Source organism: Oncorhynchus mykiss, chromosome 10 (genome assembly GCF_013265735.2).
Source record: "Oncorhynchus mykiss isolate Arlee chromosome 10, USDA_OmykA_1.1, whole genome shotgun sequence".
NCBI classification, from domain to species: domain Eukaryota; kingdom Metazoa; phylum Chordata; class Actinopteri; order Salmoniformes; family Salmonidae; genus Oncorhynchus; species Oncorhynchus mykiss.
In genome coordinates this window covers 18,664,828-18,692,556 of record NC_048574.1, presented here as the reverse complement: position 1 = coordinate 18,692,556, position 27,729 = coordinate 18,664,828, and the positions used below count along the sequence as shown (strand labels likewise).

The 27,729-nt window shown below is 43.1% G+C and overlaps 1 protein-coding gene across 1 annotated transcript in view; it reads right to left on the bottom strand.

The window, feature by feature from the left end:
- doc2b (double C2-like domains, beta) overlaps positions 1-27,729 on the bottom strand; it is a 60,990-nt gene that overhangs the window by 12,878 nt on the left and 20,383 nt on the right. Inside the window, exon 6 of the mRNA XM_036934557.1 lies at positions 2,391-2,562. Coding sequence (XP_036790452.1) covers positions 2,391-2,562 — 172 coding nt within the window. The remainder of the gene's footprint in view (positions 1-2,390; positions 2,563-27,729) is intronic.

The following is a 27,729-nucleotide window of genomic DNA, read 5'->3' as shown; positions in this document are numbered from 1 at the left end:
GCTCTCTGTCCATTGTTGGCATCCATTGTTCAAAACAGGTAATTTACAGGTAATTTATAGGCCTATACTACAGTAAAGCAGTGATCGGTTAGTGATCAGTTAAGCTATTAGTGTTTGCACATGTTTGCACATGTGAGGAGTGTGTGTGGTGAATAAGTGTAGCATTTTGATTGGTTGTGTTTGGAAAAGGAAAGCAAGTCCCTTCCTGTTAGATTTTTGTGTTTTAGGTAGAGAATTGTGTGTAGTGTTTTGAAAAAAAGTGTTTTATGCAATTGACAACTGAGTCAAAGGCTGAGAAATAGCTTATGGTTTTGGATATTTGGTGTGTAGTTTTGCACTTTAAATGAGAGGTTTCAAAAATCGTGTGACATGAAAAGATTTTGTGTGTAAGCAGTTGGAAAAAAACTGTAAAAGGGTTAAGCAATTTGCAACCAGCTGCTCGATATTTCCGGTAGTATTTGACATCAATTTTATCTTTATTAATGGACCAGTCCTGGAAATAATGCAGTGGGTTTTCTTTCTCTTTCAAGATGCGGTCATAAATATGATGCAGTTTAAGAGGTGGTCTGAGGGGCGTCACCTCACTTTCAATTTGGGGCCAATTAACATACATGTATGCAAAGGTTTGAGAACATGAATTCAAAGTCAGAAAGCAGGCACCAGTCATATTAATGCCAAATAAAAACACATGTTGCCCTTCAGGCTTACAGAATGTTGAAATCTAAATCTAAAATGGCACTAACTGCTTACCAAACTCAGGGTGATATACGCTAAGCTCAGACAGATGTTTTTCGCTCAGGATTCAATAAATACAAGTCTTCAGTTATGGCCTTGTGATAGAGAATAAACAGAGGAGACGCTCACATATCTATTGAGGAAAATGCAGCGACAAACACTTTTAGAATAGCTTAGGAGGACAGTCAGAAACACATCTGTGGCCTTGCATCAAAGGCTGTTTGTTCATCCCACAGGTGACTCATAGCAAATATGTGGCATAATGGAGCTCAGAGGCCCCCAGCTAGCCATTCAACATCAGAGATGAGGATCTTGGCCCTGAGAAACTCCATAGAGAACATAGATAAGACCTTTAGAAAGGGAGACTTGCATTCTAAGGCAATGATACTTTTGACCTTGTTGGTTATAAAGCTGTGAGAGTAACAGTGTCCAGCTTTTAATTAAAATGTTATAGTAATTGTAAGGTGCATCCAAAGCACAACTGCAGATAATATATAATGTGTTATACTGTAGCGCCACAGAAACAATAGACAGTGATGATGATGCATCTCCCTGTTACCATTGTCATGTTATCAGATTTGACAACTGAAGATAAATGGCAACAAAGATCTGGATTCACCTTCCCTTGTAGGGAGGAGATATTGGACCTGAAGCAGCCCACACATATCATAACAAACATTTCTTAACCTTGCTTCTCTAAAACTGTGAGAGTAAAACAACAAAATGAGGAGTTGACTGGATGTCCATTGGGTGGTGAAGCATTCTTAATACGCAAGGGAAACCCAGCAGCATTGCAATTCTTGACACACTCAAACTGGTGTGTCTGGAACATATGAATGGCACACATACACAATCCATGTCTCAATTGTTTCAAGGCTTAAAAATCCTTCTTTAACCTGTCTCCTCTACTTTATCGACACTGATTGAAGTGGATTTAACAAATTACATCAATAAGGGATCATAGCTTTCAGCTGGATTCAGCTTGTCAGTGTGTCATGGAAAGAGCACTGTTTTGTACACTCAATGTATACTATGTACTAACCATACTAAACACTATTTAGAACATACTATTCAGTAAAAATGTATGTAAGCAACAAAACAACATACTAAGCTAATCCATGCAAAGAAGGCGTTATCTTAAGTGCAATTTGGTTGTTCCACACCATTCGTTCATTAAAGCATAGCCCATCACCTTGATCCAATTATCAGCTTTTGTCAAACACGTGTGCAGGAAAATACTATTATTTTCCTCAATAGTGTGCAGTGAATTTATGCTAAATGAAAACTTAAATAAACATGACATCCTGGCATTTAATGTACTAATTTGTAACAATTTCACATACTATCATACTCTTTTCTTTACTACCCAAAAAGCCTACTAATAGTATGAGTTTTCGGACACGCCCAGTGAAGCTTCATCCTAATTAAACATGGACTTAAAGAGTATTCTAAAATCTAATCTATGTCACTGTTTTGTAACTTTACAAAAACAAACTGAAATCATGATGAATTTCTGTCTTATAAAGAACTAATGTTTTTTTTAGTTCAAGCATGTCTCAAAAGAAGCCGCAACAGGACACCAAATGTACCCATTTTAAACTATTCCAAATAAGGAATAACTGCATTACAGTGGACATGGGGAGTGACTGACTGACCTTTGCTGTGTGCCCATGTGTAGGTGCGGCTGACAGTGGAACTCCTGGCCATCTTCTGCCCTCCTCCATTGGCTCCTCGCAGTCCCAGAGGAGCACCACTCGGCCCCTCCTTCCCAGGGTACACATACTTGGGCATGAACTTGTAGAACCAGGCTCCAGAGCGCTTCCACACCTAGATAACACATACAGAAAGGCTGTCATCAGTTTTGAGAACAAATGTATGTGTTCCTACTAGTTCAAGTAGTACTTTTTCAGTTTTCATAAGTTTTCTCCAGTTTCCTGGAAACCGAACGTGGCCCTGGTTTACAAATTGTGAGGCGCAACCTCACATCAGACAAACATTGAAAATGTGAAATTTTCATACAGTATATTAAACATAAAAAAATGACAGTTTTTCCATGCATACCCAAAAGGACAATAACTATAATTTAAAAAAGACAGATTGGTCTAAAAGCAATGTCTGAGGTCCCATAGGCCACAACAGTCCTGTCTGGAGAAGCACTGACAGTCTCCTGACATAAGCATGCTAACAAACTGGTGGTGGGCGCTAGGCTCACTAGGTTCAGTGCTGTGGGCAAGCCATGTGCCACTAATGGACAGCAGGCACTAAAATGTCAGGGCCGATAGCAGCTGCTCCAGAGTTGGCAAGTGCCACCTCCCAGCCGGAAACACTTTCCTCATCTCTGCCGGCCTACTGCATTATCACATTTTATCAGGAAGGCAACATTTTCAGATTTGCATCAGCAAGTAAGCTCCCCGAAACCCCATGAAAATCAGCAAGAAGAAGTAGGCATTCCAAAAATGATGTTCTCATTCTGGCTTCCACTTTGGGGGAAATGTATGTACAACTGAAGTACAGTGTACTGAATTGAAAACAAATGCCTTTTTTCCTTATAACCTATAGTCAGTAATCAAGAATATCATTTTTTACTCAAACTATCAAGTCAGATTCTGAAATAAATGATGCAATTGCATGGTAACCATGGCCAATGGTGATGAATGACAGGAACTGCTCAAGCTCCACATTAAAATTCAAATTCTTGGATGACCATGGAGCTCAAATGCAAGGTTAGAGAACTGTTTTCTAGTAAATAAGGGTTCAACTGTATTTCTTTGAACCCTGCACTTCAATTTCAAATAAAATCAAATCAAATTGTATTCGTCACATGCGCCGAATACAACAGGTGTACCTGTTGTACCTTACAGTGAAATGCTTACTTAAGAGCCCCTAACCATCAATGCAGTTTAAAATATATATATACAGAGTCAATGTGTGGGGGCACTGGTTAGTTGAGGCAATATGTACATGTGGGTACAGTTATTAAAGTGACTATGCATAGATGATAACAACAGAGAGTAGCAGTGGTGTCAAAAGGGAGATAATGCAAATAGTCTGGGTAGCCATTTGATTAGGTGTTCATGAATCTTAATGCTTGGGGGTAGAAGCTGTTTAGAAGCCTCATGGACCTACACTTGGCGCTCTGGTACTGTTTGCCGTGCGGTAGCAGAGAGAACAGTCTATGACTGTGGGTGGCTGGAGTCTTTGACCATTTTTAGGGACTTCTTATTACACGCCTGGTATAAAAGTCCTGGATGGCAGGGAGCTTGGCCCCAGTGATGTACTGGGCCGTTCGCACTAGAGGTTGACCGATTAATCGGAATGGCCGATTAATTAGGGCCGATTTCAAGTTTTCATTACAATCGGAAATCGGTATTTTTGGGTGCCGATTTTAATTTAAACAAAAATACACCTCTTTTAACTAGGCAAGCCAGTTAAGAACACATTCTTAATTTCAATGACGGCCTAAGAACGGTGGGTTAAATGCATCGCTCAGGGGCAGAACAACAGAGTTTTACCTTGTTAGCTCGGGGGAACCAATCTTGCAACCTTACAGTTAACTAGTCCAACACTCTAACCACCTGATTACATTGCACTCCACGAGGAGCCTGCCTATTACGCGAATGCAGTAAGCCAAGGTAAGTTGCTAGCTAGCATTAAACTATCTTAGAAAAAACAATCAATCAATGACTGTCGTTGCTCCAATGTGTACTTAACCATAAACATCAATGCCTTTCTTAAAATCAATACACAAGTGTATATTTTTAAACCTGCATATTTAGCTAAAATAAATCCAGGTTAGCAGGCAATATTAACCAGGTGAAATTGTGTCACCTCTTGCGTTCATTGCACGCAGAGTCAGGGTATATGCAACAGTTTGGGCCACCTGGCTCTTTGCGAACTAATTTGCCAGAATTTTACGTAATTATGACATAACATTGAAGGTTGTGCAATGTAACAGGAATATTTAGACTCATGGATGCCACCCGTTAGATAAAATACAGAATGGAATAAACAATTTTTTTTCACTCGAGGTGATAGTTTCCGGATTTGACCTAAGGCTCGTATTTCTGTGTGTTTATTATAGTTAAGTCTATGATTTGATAGAGCAGTCTGACTGAGGGGTGGTAGGCAGCAGCAGGCTCGTAATAGTCAAAGGTATATGGTTTAGAGAGAAATAGTCGACGCGTTATAATTCCTATAATAACTTGCGGCTGAACTTCAAAGGGGTTCCTTCGTTATTTTACCGTTCATGTCTTCCATAGAGAATGTCTTGATCTACTTCAAATAAGGTCTGTGTTTCGTGCAGACTTAAACCACCTCTGCGTTTTGATACCCATGTAAATCTCACTAGGATAAGGTAACGTTTGTCAACATATTTTCATAAATCCACTCTACAAAAAAAATTATCTTCGCTTATATTTAGCCAATATTGATCAGAGTTACCTTGTCCTATGGATATCTACACAATTATAAAATTGGCAAGGTGGTGTAAGCCTACATGAAACACAGACCTTATTTTAAGTGAATCTAAAAATATCCTATGGAATAAATGAATGAAGGAACCGCTTTTTCAGATTTTGCTAGAAGGTGTCATGGGAATTATGACTCGCAATTTGGTAGTCAATTCTCACCATGCCCATTGTTAAAATAGGATTTCCTGCACACAGAAATTACAGTTTTTGTTTTCAACATTCATCACAGTTAACTTAAACTCTATTTTTATTCAAACAGTCAGCAGACTCTTCAGTATCATTGACACTTCAGAGCTGTGGGTGTGTGTGTTTTACAGATGGCAGAGAAAGGGAGAACACCAGTGTGGGACTTTTACATGGAATTGGCACCAGGGAAGGTGTCTTATTTATGATAAAGATGTAAGCATGGGGTCAGCAACGGCTAAATAAAAAAATACCACCAACCTGTGGAATCACCTTAAGAACACCCATCCAAAAGCCCATAATATGTATTATATTAAGTTAAAATAAAAGTGTTCATTGTTCATTTAGTATTGTTACAGACTCGGACTGGGAGAGGTTGAAAATGTAAGTGACGACACTTGCCAGTTGGTCAGCGCATGCTCGCAGTACACGTCGTGGTAATCCATCTGGTCCTGCGTACTTGTGAATGTTGACCTGTATAAAGGTCTTACCAACATCGGCTGCGGAGAGCGTGATCACACAGTCTTCCGGAACAGCTGGTGCTCTCATGCATGTTTCAGTGTTATTTGCCTCGAAGCGAGCATAGAAGTAGTTTAGCTCGTCTGGTAGGCTCGTGTCACTGGGCAGCTCTCGGCTGTGCTTCCCTTTGCAGTCTGTAATGGTTTCAAAGCCCTGCCACATCCGATGAGCGTCAGAGCCGGTGTAGTACAATTCGATTTTAGTCCTGTATTGAAGCTTTGCCTGTTTGATGGTTCGTCGGAGGACAGAGCAGGATTTCTTATAAGCTTACAGGTTAGAGTACCACTCCTTGAAAGCAGCAGCTCTACCCTTCAGCTAAGTGCGGATGTTACCTGTAATCCATGGCTTCTGGCTGGGGTATGTACGTACGGTCACTGTGGGGACGACGTCATCGATGCAATTATTGATGAAGTCAATGACTGATGTGGTGTACTCCTCAATGCCATCGGAGGAATCCTGGAACATATTCCAGTCTGTGCTAGCAAAACAGTCGCTGTAGATTAGCATCTGCTTCATCTGACCACTTTTTTATTGATCTAAATCACTGGTACTTCCTGCTTTAGTTATTTCTTGTAAGCAGGAATCAGGAGGATAAAATGATGGTCAGATTTGCCAAATGGAAGGCGAGGGAGAGCATTGTATACATTTCTGTGTGTGGAGTAAAGGTGTTTTATTCCCCTCTAGTTGCACATTTAACATGCTGTTCTATCCTGCCGGTACAGTATATAACCAGCCAGCTGTATGTTGATCGTGTCATCGTTCAGCCACGACTCCGTGAAGCAAAAGATATTACAGTTTTGAATGTCCAGTTGGTAGTTTAATCTTGCGCGTAGGTCATCTATTTTATTCTCCAAAGTGTGCACGTTTGCTAGCAGAATGGAAGGAAGTGGGGGTTTATTCGATTGCCTACGAGTTCTCAGAAGGCAACCCGCCCTTTGGCCCCTTTTTTTCTGCCTCCTCTTCACGCAAATCACAGGGATCTGGGCCTGTCCCGAGAAAGCAGTATATCATTCACGTCCGGCTCTTCAGACTCGTTAAAGGAAAAAAAATATTCTGCCAGTCTGTGGTGAGTAATCGCATTCCTGATGTCCAGAAGTGATTTTTGGTCATAAGAGATGGTAGCGGCAACATTATGTACAAAATACGTTTTTAAAAAGAGTTACAAAAAAATGCAAATAAATGAAAAAAGAAAAAAACGATTGGGGACATGTAAAACGTCTACCCTCTTCTCTGGCTCCATTATAGTTGCTAAATGCCTTTTATGCTCGCTTCGAGGCAAGCAACACTGAAGCGTGCACGAGAGCATGGTCTGGACAACTGGGGCAGCAGGGTAGCCTAGTGGTTAGAGTGTTGGACTAGTAACGAAAGGTTGCAAGTTCAAATCCCTGAGCTGACAAGGTACAAATCTGCCGTTCTGCCCCTGAACAGGCAGTCCCACTGTTCCTAGGCTGTCATTGAAAATAAGAATTTGTTCTTTAACTGACTTGCCTAGTTGAATAAATAAAAAAAATAACGCTCTCTGTATTTTATTTTTTATGTATTTCACCTTTATTTAACCAGGTAGGCAAGTTGAGAACAAGTTTTCATTTACAATTGCGACCTGACAAAGATAAAGCAAAGCAGTTAAACACATACAACAACACAGAGTTACACATGGAGTAAAACAAACATACAGTCAATAATACAGTAGAAACAAGTCTATATACGATGTGAGCAAATGAGGTGAGATAAGGGAGGTAAAGGCAAAAAAAAAGGCCATTGTGGCAATGTAAATACAATCTAGCAAGTGAAACACTGGAATGGTAGATTTGCAGTGGAAGAATGTGCAAAGTAGAAATAAAAATAATGGGGTGCAAAGGAGCTAAATAAATAAATAAATAGATACAATTAAATAAATTAAATACAGTAGGGAATGGTAGTTGTTTGGGCTAAATTATAGATGGGCTATGTACAGGTGCAGTAATCTGTGAGCTGCTCTGACAGCTGGTGCTTAAAGCTAGTGAGGGAGAGTGGTTCCAGTTTCAGGGATTTTTGTAGTTCGTTCCAGTCATTAGCAGCAGAGAACTGGAAGGAGAGGCGGCCAAAGTTTTTGGGAGTCACCAGAGAGATATACCTGCTGGAGCGCGTGCTACAGGTGGGTGATGCTATGGTGACCAGCGAGCTGAGATAAGGAGGGACTTTACCAAGCAGGGTATGGTAGATGACATGGAGCCAGTGGGTTTGGCGACGAGTATGAAGCGAGGGCCAGCCAACGAGAGAATACAGGTCGCAATGGTGGGTAGTATATGGGGCTTTGGTGACAAAATGGATGGCACTGTGATAGACTACATCCAATTTGTTGAGTAGGGTATTGGAGGCTATTTTGTAAATGACATCGCCGAAGTCGAGGATTGGTAGGATGGTCAGTTTTACAAGGGTATGTTTGGCAGAATGTGTGAAGGATGCTTTGTTGCGAAATAGGAAGCCAATTCTAGATTTAACTTTGTATTGGAGATGTTTGATGTGGGTCTGGAAGGAAAGTTTACAGTCTAACCAGACACCTAGGTATTTGTAGTTGTCCACGCAGTCAGAGCCGTCCAGAGTAGTGATGTTGGACAGGCAGGCAGGTGCAGGCAGCGATCGGTTGAAGAGCATGCATTTAGTTTTACTTGTATTTAAGAGCAATTGGAGGCCACAGAAGGAGAGTTCTATGGCTTTGAAGCTTGCCTGGAGGGTTGTTAACACAGTGTCCAAAAAAGGGCCAGAAGTATACAGAATGGTGTCATCTGCGTAGAGGTGGATCAGAGACTCACCAGCAGCAAGAGCGACATCATTGATGTATACAGAGAAGAGAGTCGGTCCAAGAATTGAACCCTGTGGCACCCCTATAGAGACTGCCAGAGGTCCGGACAACAGACCCTCCAATTTGACACACTGAACTCTATCAGAGTCGTTAGTGAACCAGGCGAGGCAATCATTTGAGAAACCAAGGCTGTCGAGTCTGCCGATGAGGATGTGGTGATTGACAGAGTCGAAATCCTTGGCCAGATCAATGAATACGGCTGCACAGTAATGTTTCTTATCGATGGCAGCTAAGATATCGTTTAGGACCTTGAGCGTGGCTGAGGTGCACCCATGACCAGCTCTGAAACCAGATTGCCTAGCAGAGAGGGTATGGTGAGATTCGAAATGGTCGGTAATCTGTTTGTTGACTTGGCTTTCGAAGACCTTAGAAAGGCATGGTAGGATAAATATAGGTCTGTAGCAGTTTGGGTCAAGAGTGCCCCCCCCCCCCCTTTGAAGAGGGGGATGACCGCAGCTGCTTTCCAATCTTTGGGAATCTCAGATGACACGAAAGAGAGGTTGAACAGGCTAGTAATAGGGGTGGCAACAATTTCGGCAGAACATTTTAGAAAGAAAGGGTCCAGATTGTCTAGCCCGGCTGATTTGTAGGGTCCAGATTTTGCAACTCTTTGGATTTGGGAGAAGGAGAAATAAGGAAGGCTTGGGCGAGTTGCTGTGGGGGGTGCAGTGCTGTTGACCGGGGTAGGGGTAGCCAGGTGGAAAGCATGGCCAGCCGTAGAAAAACGCTTATTGAAATTCTCAATTATAGTGGATTTATCAGTGGTGTTTCCTATCTTCAGTGCAGTGGGCAGCTGGGAGGAGGTGTTCTTATTCTCCATGGACTTTACAGTGTCCCAGAACTTTTTTGAGTTAGTGTTGCAGGAAGCAAATTTCTGCTTGAAAAAGCTAGCCTTGGCTTTTCTAACTGCCTGTGTATATTGCTTTCTAGCTTCCCTGAAAAGCTGCATATCACGGGGGCTGTTCAATGCTAATGCAGAACGCCATAGGATGTTTTTGTGTTGGTTAAGGGCAATCAGGTCTGGGGTGAACCAAGGGCTATATCTGTTCCTGGTTCTAAATAAGCATGCCCCATTCAATAAATTTAAGATGGTTAGGAAGGCATTTAAAAAAAATAACCAGGCATCCTATACTGACGGGATGAGATCAATATCCTTCTAGGATACCCCAGCCAGGTCGATTAGAAAGGCCTGCTCGCTGAAGTGTTTCAGAGAGCGTTTGACAGTGATGAGTGGAGGTCGTTTTGACTGCTGACCCATTACGGATGCAAGCAATGAGGCAGTGATCGCTGAGATCTTGGTTGAAGACAGCAGAGGTGTATTTAGAGGGCAAGTTGGTTAGGATGATATCTATGAGGGTGCACGTGTTTACGGCTTTGGGGAGGTACCTGGTAGGTTCATTGATAATTTGTGTGAGATTGAGGGCATCAAGCTTAGATTGTAGGATGGCTGGGGTGTTAAGCATGTTCCAGTTTAGGTCACTTAGCAGCACGAGCTCTGAAGATAGATGGGGGGGCAATCAGTTCACATATGGTACCCCAGAGCACAGCTGGGGGCAGAGGGTGGTCTATAGCAGGCGGCAACAGTGACAGACTTGTTTTTAGAGAGGTGGATTTTTAAAAGTAGAAGTTCAAATTGTTTGGGTACAGACCTAGATAGCCTGCAGAGTTCTGTCCTACTATCTTTGCAGTAGATTGCAACACCGCCCCCTTTGGCAGTTCTATCTTGTCTGAAAATGTTGTAGTTAGGGATGAACATTTCAGAATTTTTGGTGGTCTTCCTAAGCCATGATTCAGACACAGCTAGAACATCCGGGTTGGCAGAGTCTGCTAAAGCAGTGAATAAAACAAACTTAGGGAGGAGGCTTCTAAACACTAACCAGAACAGCAATGGACAAGGCATATTGACATTAAGGAGAGGCATGCTTAGTCGAGTGATCAAAAGGGTCCAGTGAGTAGTGATGGTTGGTTGGGGTCACGGCGATTCAGACAGCTAGCTGGGCCAATCGGTAGCAAGCTAGCATAGGATGGAGGTCTGTTTTTAGCCACCTCGTGCGTTTCCGTCGGTATGATTAGTGGGGTTCCGTGTGGTAGAGGGGATCAATCCAATTCGCAAAAAAAAAATAGATATAGTTATAGAGGCCCAAGAAAAAAAAGAAAAAAATTGTCCGATAGATTCAGATAGCAGCCGATAAAACAGCTAACGAATAGCGGGCCGCAGATGAGCGTTCAGGTAACGTCGCGACGGAGGAGCCAGCTGGATAACTCCCTTGGGCAGATAACGTCGGTAGTCCAGTTGTGAAGGCCCGGTGGGGCTCCGCGTTGGCAGTCAAACGGGTCCGGATAGGTGATTGTAGCCCAGGAGTGACTGGTAGCCGATGTGAGCAAGACCTTTAAACAGGTCAACATTCACAAAGCAGCGGGGCCAGATGGATTATCAGGACGTGTACTCAAAGCATGCGCTGACCAACTGGCAAGTGTCTTCACCGACATTTTCAACCTCTCCCTGACCGAGTCTGTAATACCGACATGTTTCAAGCAGACCACCATATTCCCGGTGGTGCCCAAGGAAGCGAAGGTAACCTGCCTAAGGTAACATGCCACGTTGGTAGCCGTGAAGTGCTTTGAAAGGCTGGTTATGACTCACATCAACAGCATCCTCCTGGATACCATAGACCCACTCCAATTCGCATACCACCCCAATAGATCCACAGATGACGCAATCTCAATCGCACTCAACATTGCCCTTTCCCACCTGGACAAAAGGAACATCTATGTGAGAATGCTGTTCATTGACTACAGCTCAGCGTTCAACACCATAGTGCCCACAAAGCTCTTCGCTAAGCTAAGGACCCTGGGACTAAACACCTCCCTCTGCAACTGGATCCTGGACTTCCTGACGGGTCCCCAGGTGGTAAGGGTAGGCAACACCACGTCTGCCATTCTGATACTCAACACTGGGGCCCCTCAGGTGTGTGTGCTCAGTCCCCTCCTGTAGTCCCTGTTCACCCACGACTCCAACACCATCATTAAGTTTTCTGACGACACAAAAGTGTTAGCCTGATCACCGACAACGATGAGAAAGCCTATAGGGAGGTCAGCTGCACCATCAAGAGCACTGGTTGCATCACCGCCTGATATTGAAAATGCTCGGCATCTGACCATAACACGCTACAGAGAGTAGTGCGTATGGTCCTGTACATCACTGGGGCCAAGCTTCCTTCCATCCAGGACATATATACTAGGTTGTGTCAGAGGAAAGCCCAAAAAACTGTCAAAGACCCCAGTCACCCAAGTCATAGACTGTTTTTTCTGCTACCGCACGGCAAGCTATACCGGGGTGCCAAGTCTAGGACCTAGACGCTCCTTAAAAAGCTTCTACCCCCAAGCCATAAGACTGCGGAACAATTAATCAAATGGCCACCGGACTATTTACATTGACCCCCCCATTCATATTTTACACTACTGCTATGCTGTTTATTATCTATGCATAGTCACTGCACCCCTACCAACATGTACAAATTACCTTGACTAACCTGCACATTGACTCGATACCGGTACGACCTGTATGTAGTCTCGTTATTGTTATTTTATTGTGTTACTTTTTATCATTTTTTACTTTAGTTTATTTGGTAAATATTTTCTTAACTCTTTCTTGAACTGCTTTGTTGGTTAAGGGCTTGTAAGTAAGCATTTCACGGTAAGGTCTTCACGTTGTATTCGGCGCATGTGACAAATAAAGTTTGATTTGGTTGTGATTTGAAAGGTCCGTCATTAATGAAGGCAGGATATTCCCTTCAGGACCCTCTGCTGATGAACTTAAGCATCAAAGCCTTTAGGTCAGTTTTAGTAAATCATCTCGCTCTCATTAGCCTACCTCAGTAAGTACACAGGCATTTCTCTGGCCAATCAAAACAGGCAGACCTTTTCTCTACATTTAAGTGTTTCTTAACGAAAAGGTCTCCTCAGGAACTCAGAGGTTAGCAGACGTTCAAAGGCTTTTGATTGCCTTCAATTATCCCTAATCATCCTCTATCAGGGTTTGGTGATAAAAACCCATACCTCACCATGTTTTAATGAGGTAAATCACCAGTTTAAGGCCTATTGGAAGGTACCATCTAAAATATAGATTTTTGCCAGTTGGAACGCAACCAGCTCAGTTGACACACCGGTTTCAGTGTAGATCACAGCAACTGTAATATTATCCTGGGTGTCAAAGCTGAGAAATGATCAATTGCTTCTCTCAAATTCATCTCTCCTTGACTGTAAATGACATCCCTTCCCTTGGGACTGACAGGTGAAATTGAATGAGAAAAACAAATAGACTGAACCATACACAATGGACTGATGTGGTAACATTAAGAGAAGCAGGGACATCTCTCATGCCAGTAAAAAGTCACTGTATGAAAGCTACCGTATGAAAATGACCATATATACATCAGCGTTCCTACAAAATGAACATGCCAGAGAACAAAACCAATAGAAACGTGTCAAATTGAAATTACAAATCCACCGGGTGAAAAGGGATGACAGGCACTCTCATAACCTGTCTTTATGACAGACGTGACAGAGATGTATTGCATTGACCTCTTTACATTAAATTATTTATCATAGGAGGGGGAGAAATAACAAAAAGGTAAAAGCTGCCAGGCGGAATTTCTCTCATTATTTAATCACGGTAGTAGTCATTGCGGTAAAGGAAGAGCATGCTCTACTGGGGAATCACAACTGTCGCTTCAAGGACAACATAAAGGGGGGAGATGGTGGTGAGACAACTTTCTCCACGTCAGGTCCGATAATATGGGCCTTCATCATCTTAGCTGCCATGTTGAGGGGGCTTTAAATCTAGGTTAACAAGCACAGAATAGATCCACCCTACATTCGTGGTTAAACAAGTAGCAGGCGTGCTGTTAGCGACTGTGCTCTGCCGAGGCCACAGGATTGATGTCTGTGATGGGACTTATGTAGCACAGCTTATTTTGTTCTTGAAATGACTGTTTAAAGACTGTTTGATGAGTTCCTCTGGGTGTACATGCAGTGACGCATCTACTTTATTAAAGAACAACATACACAGCAGAAATCACCCCTGGAGAACACAACCAAATGTATGAAATTCATGTTATTTTTTTCTTAGTAATCTTTTGCTGCAGATCACAAGAAAGAGTGATGCAAGGTGGAAATTACAATGATACTGCTAAGATGAGTATTTGGCTATAATAGGATTATAAGCAGTCTTCCGAAAAACTGTTTTGTTAAAATATATAATATAGCATCCTCCCCAACTAAAATATGCAAATCCTCTGTTATAAAGCCGAGGAGTAAAAGCAACTAGAGTTCAGAAAACAAACTTAATTTCCTTGACAAACAATCAAAGTGCAATGTCTTTAGCTCCTGCTTTTCAATTCAAGATAAACATATTGGATGAGAGACTCATGTCAGTGAGTTTTCCCGTTGTTTGCCTCACCAATTCAACATGTAACATGCGCAAGAATGCTGTATTGACAATATGTCAGTCAACTACACTAAGGATTTGTCATCGAAGTAAGGTCATCTGTCACCAGGCAGGAAAAAAACACATTGCTTAATCCAGGAATGGGGAACCGGCGGCCCACATTTTGTAGGCCCTCCCCCAACAAAAATAACTCAGTCGGGGTCTCAACTTACTGTTTCGAGTTAGAATAGTAGTATACACAAGGTGCAATTTTGAAATTTGATTGTGCATCAGCAGTTTCTCTCTTGTTATGTCAGTCACTGATACTTTTTGATTGCTAAGTTAGTTTAGTAGCCAACTATCTAAACTTCTTATCATGTTAAAAACATGCAAACATTTCTCTCTACCCGATGGAAATATGTGTAGAATTGCAGATATCTCTCCGCTGTCAAGAAGGGGGCCACTAAAATGTTTTGCTCGATATGTGTGAATGGGGGGGTGTGGGTACGCAGACCCGCGGGCAACTGCGGCCCCTCATGATTTCAGATTGTTTGTGGCCCCACTCCCTTCAAAGTTGCCCATCCCTAACTTAATTTTTCAATGACAGCCTAGGAACATTGGGTCAGAACAACAGATTTGTACCTTGTCAGCTCGGGGGTTTGAACTTGCAACCTTCCGGTTACTAGTCCAACGCTCTAACCACTAGGCTACCCTGCTGCCCCGATGGCAACTTCTATGTGGAGTGTGAAGAAATAAAGATATGCATTTAATTGAAAATATGTTAATGTTTAAAACTTTCATCAGTCTGACTAGCTTCACTATTTTTTCTGGTCTCAAAAACCTTTATACATTTCATACAGTTAGTTCAGTTAAGACACAATCTGCCTTAGAATGGGGAAAGACCACAGTACAAACAAGATATGAACCACTTTTCAAAGAGGAATGACTTGCGGTGTAGGTTAGCAGCACAGCGCTGATAAACCATGCTGAGAAACCCACAGCTGTACAGATGTCATCTTTGAAATTAGACAACAGAGACAAGAGACGGCTGCTGGGGTTTGGCACAGGTGTAACCACAGTAATATGAGACGTGTGAGAGGAAAACTGTGGATCTTTACTAGTGCGTACAGCCCACCACCAGACTTGTTTTTCATTGGGAAGACAGACTAACATGGTGAGAACCTCTGAATGCCATGATAGACAGCCCATACACACTGGGGACTGTTACAATACACATTTGATCATCAATTGCAGGGCAGGTCTGCCAAAGACAGAAAAAGAATCCATGCATGACACAAGTCATTTTTTGTCCAGCCAATTACCACCTGGCCGTGCTGCTCCTCCAGTTTCAACTGTTCTGCCTGCGGCTATGGAACCCTGACCTGTTCACCGGACGTGCTACCTGTCCCAGACCTGCTGTTTTTAACTCTCTATAGACAGCAGGAGCGGTAGAGATACTCTTAATGATCGGCTATGAAAAGTCAACTGACATTTACTCCTGAGCTGCTTACCTGTTGTACCCTCGACAACCACTGTGATTATTATTATTTGACCATGCTGGTCATTTATGAACATTTGAACATCTTGGCCTTGTTTTGTTATAATCTCCACCCGGCACAGCCAGAAGAGGGCTGGCCACCCCTCATAGCCTGGTTCCTCTCTAGGTTTCTTCCTAGGTTTTGGCCTTTCTAGGGAGTTTTCCCTAGCCACCGTGCTTCTACACCTACATTGCTTGCTGTTTGGGGTTTTAGGCTGGGTTTCTGTACAGCACTTTGAGATATCAGCTGATGTAAGAAGGGCTATATCAATCAATTTGATTTGATTTGATTTGACGTAATGAAGAGACTTACTTTACCAAAAAGCATTCACTTGTTTAAAAATAAGTAACACTACTTTTATTAAACCCCTCAGACTACAACAGTTGCCAGTGAAACAAATTGAGATAAACTTATAAGGAGAATTACCATCAGGTAAACATCCATGCAGGTAACACCAAACTATTACCAATACAATCCAGGTCTTGTCCAGCCAATTACCAATTGTGCTTCAATAGTGCCACGCCTATCCAAGCATTAATTTCCCTTTCACTATTCAACAGATTTAGGACGTGTCAATTTAAATGGAAATCGCGGCAAACAATTTCATTTTAGGCGTTTTAATTAGTGGGTATGATAAGATAACATCTTTAATTTGCATGGGGAGAGGCAGTAAATCGTGAAATTAGTTCTGTGGGTGCGGTGCATGGCCGGTCAGACTGGCAACTGGATCGGGAGTTAAAGTCAGTGGGCTTGGGGAGGAGCAGCGAGCCAAAACTCTATTAGTGCCAACCGGATCCACTGTATCACACTGACAAAAAGGGTCAGCCCGGGAGAGGTTGAGCGGCACTAACCACTAATACTCCGGCAATAATGTGTGGAAAGTGACCGGCCAGAACAGGGAACACAGCCACTGGGCCGGGGCCCAGGAGGTCTAAATAAGTTCCCCTAGTGGGGTGCAATCTCCACTTATTGGTGGTAACAGATGTCACACAGTCTAGAGTAAATCATTGACATTGATTACAGTCTAAATTTCTTAACATTTACTCCATTTTAATGTGATTTTACTTTCACAGGAAACCGAGAAAATCGGGAACATTCCCAGAACATTAGCTAAGATTGCCATTAAGGTGCCATTAACCTTTTGTGACTAGGGGGCAGTGTTTTCATTTTTGGAAAAATAACGTTCCCAAAGTAAAAGGGATATTTTGTCAGGACAAGATGCTAGAATATGCATATAATTGACAGCTTAGGATAGAAAACACTCTAAATTTTCCAAACCTGTAAAAATATTGTCTGTGAGTATAACAGAACTGATATTGCAGGCGAAAGCCTGAGAAAAATCCAATCCGGAAGTGCCTCATGTTTTGAAAGCGCTGCGTTCCAATGCGTCCCTATTGAGCAGTGAACGGGCTATCAACCAGATTACTTTTTCTCCGTATTCCCCAAGGTGTCTACAGCATTGTGATGTAGTTTTACGCATTTATGTTGAAGAATACCCGTAAGCGGCTACATTGCGCAACTGGTCACCTGATGGCTCCCAGAGTCATTCTCGCGTAAAGTACAGAGGTAGCCATTATTCCAATCGGGCCTACTGAAAAACCAATTGTCCCGGTGGATATATTTTCGAATAGATATTTGAAAAACACTTTGAGGATTGATTATAAACAACGTTTGCCATGTTTCTGTCGATATTATGGAGCTAATTTGGAATATTTTTTCGGCGTTTTCGTGACTGCAATGTCCGGGCGTGTCTCAATATATTTCACTTGTGATTTTCATGAATAGGAATATTTTCTAGGAATATTTATGTCCGTTGCGTTATGCTAATTAGTGTCAGTCGATGATTACGCTCCCTCATGCGGGATGGGGAGTCATTATTAAGGTGCAGTTAGGGTTTTATCTAAATATACATACATACATACATAGATTATTTCACTTATAATCCACTGTATCACAATTCCAGTGGGTCAGAAGTTTACATACACTAAGTTGACTGTGCCTTTAAACAGCTTGGAAAATTTCAGAAAATTATATCATGGCTTTAGAAGCTTCTGATAGGCTAATTGACATCATTTGAGTCATTTGGAGGTGTATCTGTGGATGTATTTCAAGGCCTACCTTCAAACTCAGTGCCTCTTTGCTTGACATCATGGGAAAATCAAAAGAAATCAGCCAAAAAATGGTAGACCTTCACATGTCTGGTTCATCCTTGGGAGCAATTTCCAAACGCTTCAAGGTACTAGGTTCATCTGTACAAACAATAGTAGTAGGAAAAAAAACTATGAAGATACCGCAGTCTAGCCAAGTTAAAACACACTGGGCAGAAGGGTACAACGATTAAAGAGAATACTGTAGCTAAGAGGGACAGAGCGGTAACCTCACTACTGTTCCTGTAAACAGACGAGGGATACGGGTGGAGAAATGCAACCACTCAGACAGTCATGGCCACAGACCGACCATCCACTTGACCAAAATTGAAGTTTACAATGCTTTTTTAATGTAAGAATGTAAAAAATTGGGAAAAACAAGCTCACATTTTAATCTCTGACAGGGCAAGAGAAATAAGGCATCCGCAAGTCACATTCAATAAGAATCAATGGGCACATCAACCTCAATGTCCCCCTCACCCCAAAAACCCACAAAGAAATGCTCCTCCAACCTGTGAGTCACAGGGGTGTCAAATACAGACTTATTTTTGTTTTAATTAGAATGCCATCAGAGGATGAACTGTTGAAAGTAAGACCGGAATGGAGCCCAAGCATCATAGAACCGTTTGGAGTTCCCACATGTATTGAATTACATTTTCTGTCATTTCAGAGAGCACAACACATCTCCCACCCAATATTTATAAGATGGAGGAACTGCCATCTTCCAGTTCTGGAGTATTAGCCGGCTAGCTACAAGAGTTGTATAAGCAATAGTGTTCGACTGAATTCTTGACAAGGGGGTACCTATGGGCAGTACTCCAAAAAGGGCTGTAAGGGGAGACAGAGCTATAACATTTAAATATTAATTCCCAGAAACCAGACAGTTTGTGACAGTCCCAAAACATATTCAACAGTGTAGCTGGATCGGTTTTGCATCGGACACAAATAGGATCAAAATCAGAGAATATTCTTCCAAGTTTGGCCCCGAACCAGTGGAAACGGTGAACCACCTTGAATTGAATGAGGCTGTGTCTAATGCTAAAATAGGACGAATGCACCCTGTGCAGCACAGATTCCCAGGTGTCTTCCACAAGATCCTCTCCCAAATCCTTTTCCAATCGAGTCTTTAATGATTGCATATACAGTGGGGAGAACAAGTATTTGATACACTGCCGATTTTGCAGGTTTTCCTACTTACAAAGCATATAGAGGTCTGTCATTTTTATCATAGGTACACTTCAACTGTGAGAGACGGAATCTAAAACAAAAATCCAGAAAATCACATTGTATGATTTTTAAGTAATTAATTAGCATTGTATTGCATGACATAAGTATTTGATACATTAGAAAAGCAGAACCTAATATTTGGTACCGAAACCGTTTTGCAATTACAGAGATCATACGTCTCCTGTAGTTCTTGACCAGGTTTGCACACACTGCAGCAGGGATTTTGGCCCACTCCTCCATACAGACCTTCTCCAGATCCTTCAGGTTTTGGGGCTGTCGCTGGGCAATACGGACTTTCAGCTCACTCCAAAGATTTTCTATTGGGTTCAGGTCTGGAGACTGGCTAAGCCACTCCAGGACCTTGAGATGCTTCTTACGGAGCCACTCCTTAGTTGCCCTGGCTGTGTGTTTCGGGTCATTGTCATGCTGGAAGACCCAGCCACAACCCATCTTCAATGCTCTTACTGGGGGAAGGAGGTTGTTGGCCAAGATCTCACGATACATGGCTCCATCCATCCTCCCCTCAATACGGTGCAGTCGTCCTGTCCCCTTTGCAGAAAAGCGTCCCCAAAGAATGTTTCCACCTCCATGCTTCACAGTTGGGATGGTGTTCTTGGGGTTGTACTCATCCTTCTTCTTCCTCTAAACACGGCGAGTGGAGTTTAGAACAAAAAGCTCTATTTTTGTCTCATCAGACCACATGACCTTCTCCCATTCCTCCTCTGGATCATCCAGATGGTCATTGGCAAACTTCAGACGGGCCTGGCTTGAGCAGGGGGACCTTGCGTGCGCTGCTGGATTTTAATCCATGACGGCGTAGTGTGTTACTAATGGTTTTCTTTGAGACTGTGGTCCCAGCTCTCTTCAGGTCATTGACCTGAAGGTGATCCCTCACCTTCCTCATGATCATTGATGCCCCACGAGGTGAGATCTGGCATGGAGCCCCAGACCGAGGGTGATTGACCGTCATCTTGAACTTCTTCCATTTTCTAATAATTGCACCAACAGCTGTTGCCTTCTCTCCAAGCTGCTTGCCTATTGTACTGTAGCCCATCCCAGCCTTGTGCAGGTCTACAATTTTATCCCTGATGTCCTTACACAGCTCTCTGGTCTCTCACAGGCCTATTGGAAAATGTAGGTGTGTTAGCTCTGACAAAGTTCCTAGTCTGAAGAGAGCAGAAGAAATGGGATTGGGGAGGTTGAACCTTTCCTGTAGCTGAGCAAAAGAGGCAAATGTATCATCAAATAATAATTAGGATAGTGAGGAGAGGCCAAGTGGGTGCCAGATGCCAAAAGCCCCATCATTTAAAGATAGAGGATATAAAATCTTCTGATAGATCGAGCCTAAGAGAGAAAAGCCTCGGAGGCTAAAGGCTAAACAGAACTGATTCCAAATTTCAATCGACTGCTTTACAATTGGGTTGACACACCTTTTGCCTAGGGACACTGGGAGAGGCGAGCACAACGCAGAAGAAAGTGCAGCAGGTTTACATGATTGAGACTCCATCTGGACCCAGAGTGGTCTAGGGCCAGTAGGATCAGTCTGCAGCCAGTAGAGAAGGGCTCTGAAATGTGCAGCCCAATAATATTTGGTAGAGCTAAACCACCCAGTGCCTTAGGCTTCTGTAAATGTTTTCTACCAATCCGTGGTACCTTGCCTTCCCAAATAAAATACATGTTTGATCCAGTGAATTAAAAATATTGAATTAAGTGAGTAAAAAAAAGTGAATAAAAAAAAGAGTTTGGAATAGAAATTGGGTAAACATTGAAATTAATATAAACATGTGGGCAACACATTCATTTTAATGACATTAACCCTTCCATTAAGAGAAAGAGGAAGACTTCCTGCTTTTGTGACTATCTTTGGCTGGGAAAAATAACTGTGTGTTTTTTGGGATTTGGTGGTGATCTAACATAAATATATGTTGTGTTTTCGCTGTGAAACATTTTAAAAATCGGACACGATGGGTAGATTAACAAGATGTTTCTCTTTCATTTGCTGTATTGGACTTGTCAATGTGTGAAAGTTAAATATTTCAAAAAAATATTTTTTTATATACCGCGCTTGTCACGGCAGATTTCCTCCTCTTCCTCTGAAGAGGTGAAACAAGGATCGGACCAATACGCAGCGTGGTAGGTGTCCATGGTTTTTAATAAGAAAAAATAAAAATAAACACAAATACAAAATAATAAAGTAAACTGGCAACGAAACAGTCCCGTGTGGCACAAACACAGGAAACAATCACCCACAAAATACCCAAAGAATATGGCTGCCTAAATATGGTTCCCAATCAGAGACAACGATAGACAGCTGCCTCTAATTGAGAACCAATCTAGGCAACCATAGACATACAATTTACCTAGACAGGGCCGGCCCCATAAACATACAAAACTACCTAGAAAGGAATCAACCCCATAAACATACAAAACCCCTAGACAAGTAAAAACACATAAATCCCCCATGTCACACCCTGACCTAACCAGAATAATAAAGAAAACAAAAATAACTAAGGCCAAGGCGTGACAGGGAGGGGGGGTGCTAGCGGAACCCCTAGCCATAAGAAGTTTTTTAACTCCCAAGTATGTGAATTGATCCTGGACAATCCTAAACTGAGGCTTATAAAAGAACACTTTAAAGCAGGAAAAAGCGCATTCTTGCCTAGATTCAGCTTGTACCCTGAGATTGATCCAAGCTTTTTACGAATATATGAGGCATGTGGTAATGAGGTATCAGGGTTTATTTAATTTTGTATTTTCTTCCATATGGAAGAGCAGGACATTCCTGGCCTTGAATCAATTTCTAGGAATAAGGTGATTTCAGAAGAAAATGTGTAAACATTTCTAAAAACATAATTCCACTTTGACATTATGGGGTATTGAGTATCAATTTAATGTATTTTACATTCAGGCTGTAACAACAAAATGTGGAAAAAGTCAAGGGGTGTAAATCCTTTATTAAGACACTATAATTGATCTTGTATCAGAATCCAGTAGCCCAAGCAGAATCCAGTAGCCCCTTCCTGCAGTCAAATGATCAAATTCCCCTCTAGTGACCTCATGGGTGGAATGTTATTAATATTTGTTTTAATTTCATCATTAATAAACATTATAAAAAGACCTGCAGAAAATTCAGTTTCATTATATTTCAGTCTTCTGTGACGTATGTAATATTGGGATGTAAACTCAAAATGTAATACATTTCAGCTCTATATCTGACATGGTGCAGGTGTCATATTTTTGTTATCGCATAAATATGTATGTGAGGTGTATACTTTTGTTTCGAAGTGGATTTGTTTAAGACTACTAAGAAACACTCCGTGACACTGATTTAGCCCACTTCAGTAAAAAGTTAAAGGTGAGATCCAATGAGGTGCAGTGCAGCACTAGAGCACTCTAATCAACTAACACCACCACCATTTTACATTCCAGTTTTCCCTCAGTCTGACGATTACGATGGTACAAGAAGACAGCTGGTACACGGGTATGAGGTATGTGGGGTATGAGGTATGTGGAGTTCTGCAGAGATGTTTGTCTTTCTGGAAAGTTCTAACTCCACAGAGGAACTCTGGAGCTCTGTCAAAGTGACAATCGGGTTCCTGGTCACCACCCTGACCAAGGAAATGTTTTTGGTACCCTTCCCCAGATCTGTGCCTCGACACAATCCTGTCTCAGCGCTCATCGGACAATTCCTTCGACCTCATGGCTTGGTTTTTGCTCTGCCATGCACTGTTAACTGTTGGACCTTATATAGACAGGTGTGTATCTTTCCAAATCATGACCAATCAATTGAATTTACCACAGGTGGACTCCAATCAAGTTGTAGAAACATCAAGGATGATCAAAAGAAACCGGAGTTCAATTTCGAGTCTCATAGCAAAAGGTCTAAATACTTTTGTAAATAAGGTATCTGTTTTTTGCTTGTAACAAATTTGAATAAATACCTGCAGTCAACTTGTGCAGCACGTTAGGAGATAAAGCAGATTATGTTCTTCATTTCACCTGTTACATTATGAAGCTTACCATAGTTCCCCAGAACAGTTGAACTAGTGTTTGTTAATAGCACAACAGGAGAAAGCGGGAGCAGGTAAGACCAGCTGTGTTTTGAAAGGGGTCACATTTTATATTTATATTCCAACTCATCCCAAAGGTGTTTGTTGGGGTTGAGGTCAGGGCTCTGTGCAGGCCAGTCAAGTTCTTCCATACCAATCTCGACAAACAATTTCTGTATGGACCTCGCTTTGTGCACAGGGGCATTGTTATGCTGAAACAGAAAAGGGCCTTCCCCAATCTGTTGCCACAAAGTTGAAAGCACAGAATTGTCTAGAATGTAATTGTATACTGTAGCATGCATTAAGTTGGCACTATGCACTGGGGCAGGTAGCATTCTCCTGGCATCCGCCCAACCCAGATTCATCCATCGGACTGCCTGGCATTGCACATGGTGATCTTAGGTTTGTTTGCGGCTGCTCGACCATGGAAAACCATTTTATGAAGTTCCCGACGGACAGTTATTGTGCTAACATTGCTTCCAAAGGCAGTTTGTAACTCAGTAGTGAGTGTTGCAACCAATGACTGTCATGTATTGTCATGTTGTGTCTTGTTTCTGTCCTCTCCCTTCACCCTGTCTCCCTCTGCTGGTCGTTATTAGGTTACCTTTTCTCCCCCTCTTTCCCCCAGCTGTTCCTTGTCTCCTCCTAACTACCTCGTCACCCCTTTTCCCACCTGTTCCCTTTTTCCCTCTGATTAGTCCTCTATATCTCTCTCTGTTTTTGTTCCTGTCTTTGTCGGATTCTTGTTTGTGTTATTCATGCCTGAACCAGACTATCGTCATGTTTGCTGCAACCTTGTCCTGTCCTGTCGGAATCTGCCGGTCCATCTGAGCCTACCTATGTTTTGTTATTAAAGAAGTTCTGTTTACGTTAATTCGCTTTTGGGTCCTCATTCACGCACCGTAACAGAAGAATCCGACCAAGAATGGACCCAGCGACTTCGGATCCTCTCCACTCAGCCGTCGAGATCCAGGGAGCGATGCTAGGCAGATACGAGCAGGAATTGTCTGCTGCTCGACATGCCGTTGAGACCCTGGCCACCCAAGTCTCCAACCTCACAGAACAGGTTCACCATCTCCGCCTCAATCCACCGGCCACTTCCAGGGCTTTCGAATCTCCGGAGCCCAGAATCAATAACCCGCCGTGTTACTCTGGGGAGCCCACTGAATGCCGCTCGTTCCTCACCCAGTGTGATATTGTGTTTTCTCTCCAGCCCAACACTTACTCCAGGAGCACTGCTCGTGTCGCCTACGTCATATCTCTCCTTACTGGACGGGCTCGTGAGTGGGGCACGGCAATCTGGGAGGCAAGGGCTGAGTGTACTAACCAGTATCAGGACTTTAAGGAGGAGATGATACGGGTTTTTGATCGATCTGTTTTTGGGGAGGAGGCTTCCAGGGCCCTGTCTTCCCTATGTCAAGGTAATCGATCCATAACAGACTACTCTATTGAGTTTCGCACTCTTGCTGCCTCCAGTGGCTGGAACGAGCCGGCTTTGCTCGCTCGTTTTCTGGAGGGTCTCCGCGCAGAGGTAAAGGATGAGATTCTCTCCCGGGAGGTTCCTTCCAGCGTGGATTCCTTGATTGAACTCGCTATTCGCATTGAGGGACGGGTTGATCTTCGTCACCGAGCTCGTGGAAAGGAGCTCACGTTCTCCGTTGCCTCCCTCTCCGCATCACTACCATCTTCCTCTGCCGGCTCGGGTGCTGAGCCTATGCAGCTGGGAGGTATCCGCATCTCGACTAAGGAGAGGGAACGGAGAATCACCAACCGCCTCTGTCTCTATTGCGGTTCTGCTGGTCATTTTGTCACTTCATGTCCAGTAAAAGCCAGAGCTCATCAGTAAGCGGAGGGCTACTGGTGAGCGCTACTACTCCTGTCTCTCCTTCAAGATCCTGCACTACCTTGTCGGTCCATCTACGCTGGACCGGTTCGTCAGCTTCCTGCAGTGCCTTAATAGACTCTGGGGCGGAGGGCTGTTTTATGGACGAGACCTGGGCTCGGGAACATGACATTCCTCTCAGACAGTTAAGGGAGTCCACGGCCTTGTTCGCCCTGGATGGTAGTCCTCTCCCCAGGATTCAGCGTGAGACGCTACCTTTAACCCTCACTGTTTCTGGTAATCATAGCGAAACCATTTCTTTTTTAATTTTTCGTTCACCTTTTACACCTGTTGTTTTGGGCCATCCCTGGCTAGTTTGTCATAATCCTTCCATTAATTGGTCTAGTAATTCTATCCTCTCCTGGAACGTCTCTTGTCATGTGAAATGTTTAATGTCTGCTATCCCTCCTGTTTCCTCTGTCTCTTCTTCACAGGAGGAGCCTGGTGATTTGACAGGGGTGCCGGAGGAATATCACGATCTGCGCACGGTGTTCAGTCGGTCCAGGGCCACCTCTCTTCCCCCACACCGGTCGTATGATTGTAGTATTGATCTCCTTCCGGGAACCACTCCCCCCCGGGGTAGACTATACTCTCTGTCGGCTCCCGAACGTAAGGCTCTCGAAGATTATTTGTCTGTAGCTCTTGCCGCCGGTACCATAGTCCCCTCCTCCTCTCCCGCCGGAGCGGGGGGTTTTTTTGTTAAGAAGAAGGACGGGTCCCTGCGCCCCTGCATAGATTATCGAGGGCTGAATGACATAACAGTGAAGAATCGTTATCCGCTTCCTCTTATGTCTTCAGCCTTCGAGATCCTGCAGGGAGCCAGGTTTTTCACTAAGTTGGACCTTCGTAACGCTTACCATCTCGTGCGCATCAAGGAGGGGGACGAGTGGAAGACGGCGTTTAACACTCCGTTAGGGCACTTTGAATACCGGGTTCTTCCTTTCGGCCTCGCTAACGCTCCAGCTGTCTTTCAGGCATTAGTCAATGATGTCCTGAGAGACATGCTGAACATCTTTGTTTTCGTTTACCTTGACGATATCCTGATTTTTTTCACCGTCACTCCAGATTCATGTTCAGCACGTTCGACGTGTCCTCCAGCGCCTTTTAGAGAATTGTCTTTTTGTGAAGGCTGAGAAGTGCTCTTTTCATGCCTCCTCCGTCACATTTCTCGGTTCTGTTATTTCCGCTGAAGGCATTAAGATGGATCCCGCTAAGGTCCAAGCTGTCATTGATTGGCCCGTCCCTAAGTCGCGCGTCGAGCTGCAGCGCTTTCTCGGCTTCGCGAACTTCTATCGTCGTTTCATCCGTAATTTCGGTCAGGTGGCAGCTCCTCTCACAGCCCTTACTTCTGTCAAGACGTGCTTTAAGTGGTCCGTTTCCGCCCAGGGAGCTTTTGATCTCCTCAAGAATCGTTTTACATCCGCACCTATCCTTGTTACACCTGACGTCACTAGACAGTTCGTTGTCGAGGTTGACGCGTCAGAGGTGGGCGTGGGAGCCATTCTTTCTCAGCGCTCCCTCTCTGACGACAAGGTCCACCCTTGCGCGTATTTTTCTCATCGCCTGTCGCCGTCGGAACGTAACTATGATGTGGGAAACCGCGAACTGCTCGCCATCCGCTTAGCCCTAGGCGAATGGCGACAGTGGTTGGAGGGGGCGACCGTTCCTTTTGTCGTTTGGACTGACCATAGGAACCTTGAGTACATCCGTTCTGCCAAACGACTTAACCTCTTAGAGCTCTAGGGGCGCTATTTCATTTTTGGATAAAAAACGTTCCCGTTTTAAGCGCGATATTTTGTCACGAAAAGATGCTCGACTATGCATATTCTTGACAGTTTTGGAAAGAAAACACTCTGAAGTTTCAGAATCTGCAAAGATTTTGTCTGTAAGTGCCCCAGAACTCATTCTACAGGCGAAACCAAGATGATGCATCACCCAGGAATTAGCAGAATTTCTGAAGCTCTGTTTTCCATTCTCTCCTTATATGGCTGTGATTGCGCAAGGAATGAGCCTACACTTTCTGTCGTTCGCCCAAGGTCTTAGCAGCATTGTGACGTATTTGTAGGCATATCATTGGAAGATTGGCCATAAGAGACTACATTTTCCAGAGGTCCGCCCGGTGTCCTTTGTCTAAATTTGTGCGTAATCTTCAGGTGCGGTCATTTTCTCCTGGGATTCAGGAGAGAAAGCATGTATCCAAGAACGATGTATCAATGAAGAGATATGTGAAAAACACCTTGAGGCTTGATTCTAAAAAACGTTTGCCATGTTTTCAGTCGATATTATGGAGTTAATTTGGAAAAAAGTTTGCGTTTTGAGGACTGAATTTATGGATTTTTTTTGGTAGCCAAATGTGATGTATAAAACGGAGCTATTTCTAATACACAAGGAATCTTTTTGGAAAAACTGAGCATCTGCTATCTAACTGAGAGTATCCTCATTGAAAACATCAGAAGTTCTTCAAAGGTAAATGATTTTATTTGAAGGCTTTTATGTTTTTGTTAATGTTGCGTGCTGGATGCTAACGCTAATGCTAACGCTAAATGCTAACGCGAAATGCTAACTCTAGCTAGCTACTTTTACACAAATGATTGTTTTCCTATGGTTGAGAAGCATATTTTGAAAATCTGAGATGACAGTGTTGTTTACAAAAGGCTAAGCTTGAGAGATGGCATATTTATTTCATTTCATTTGCGATTTTCATAAATAG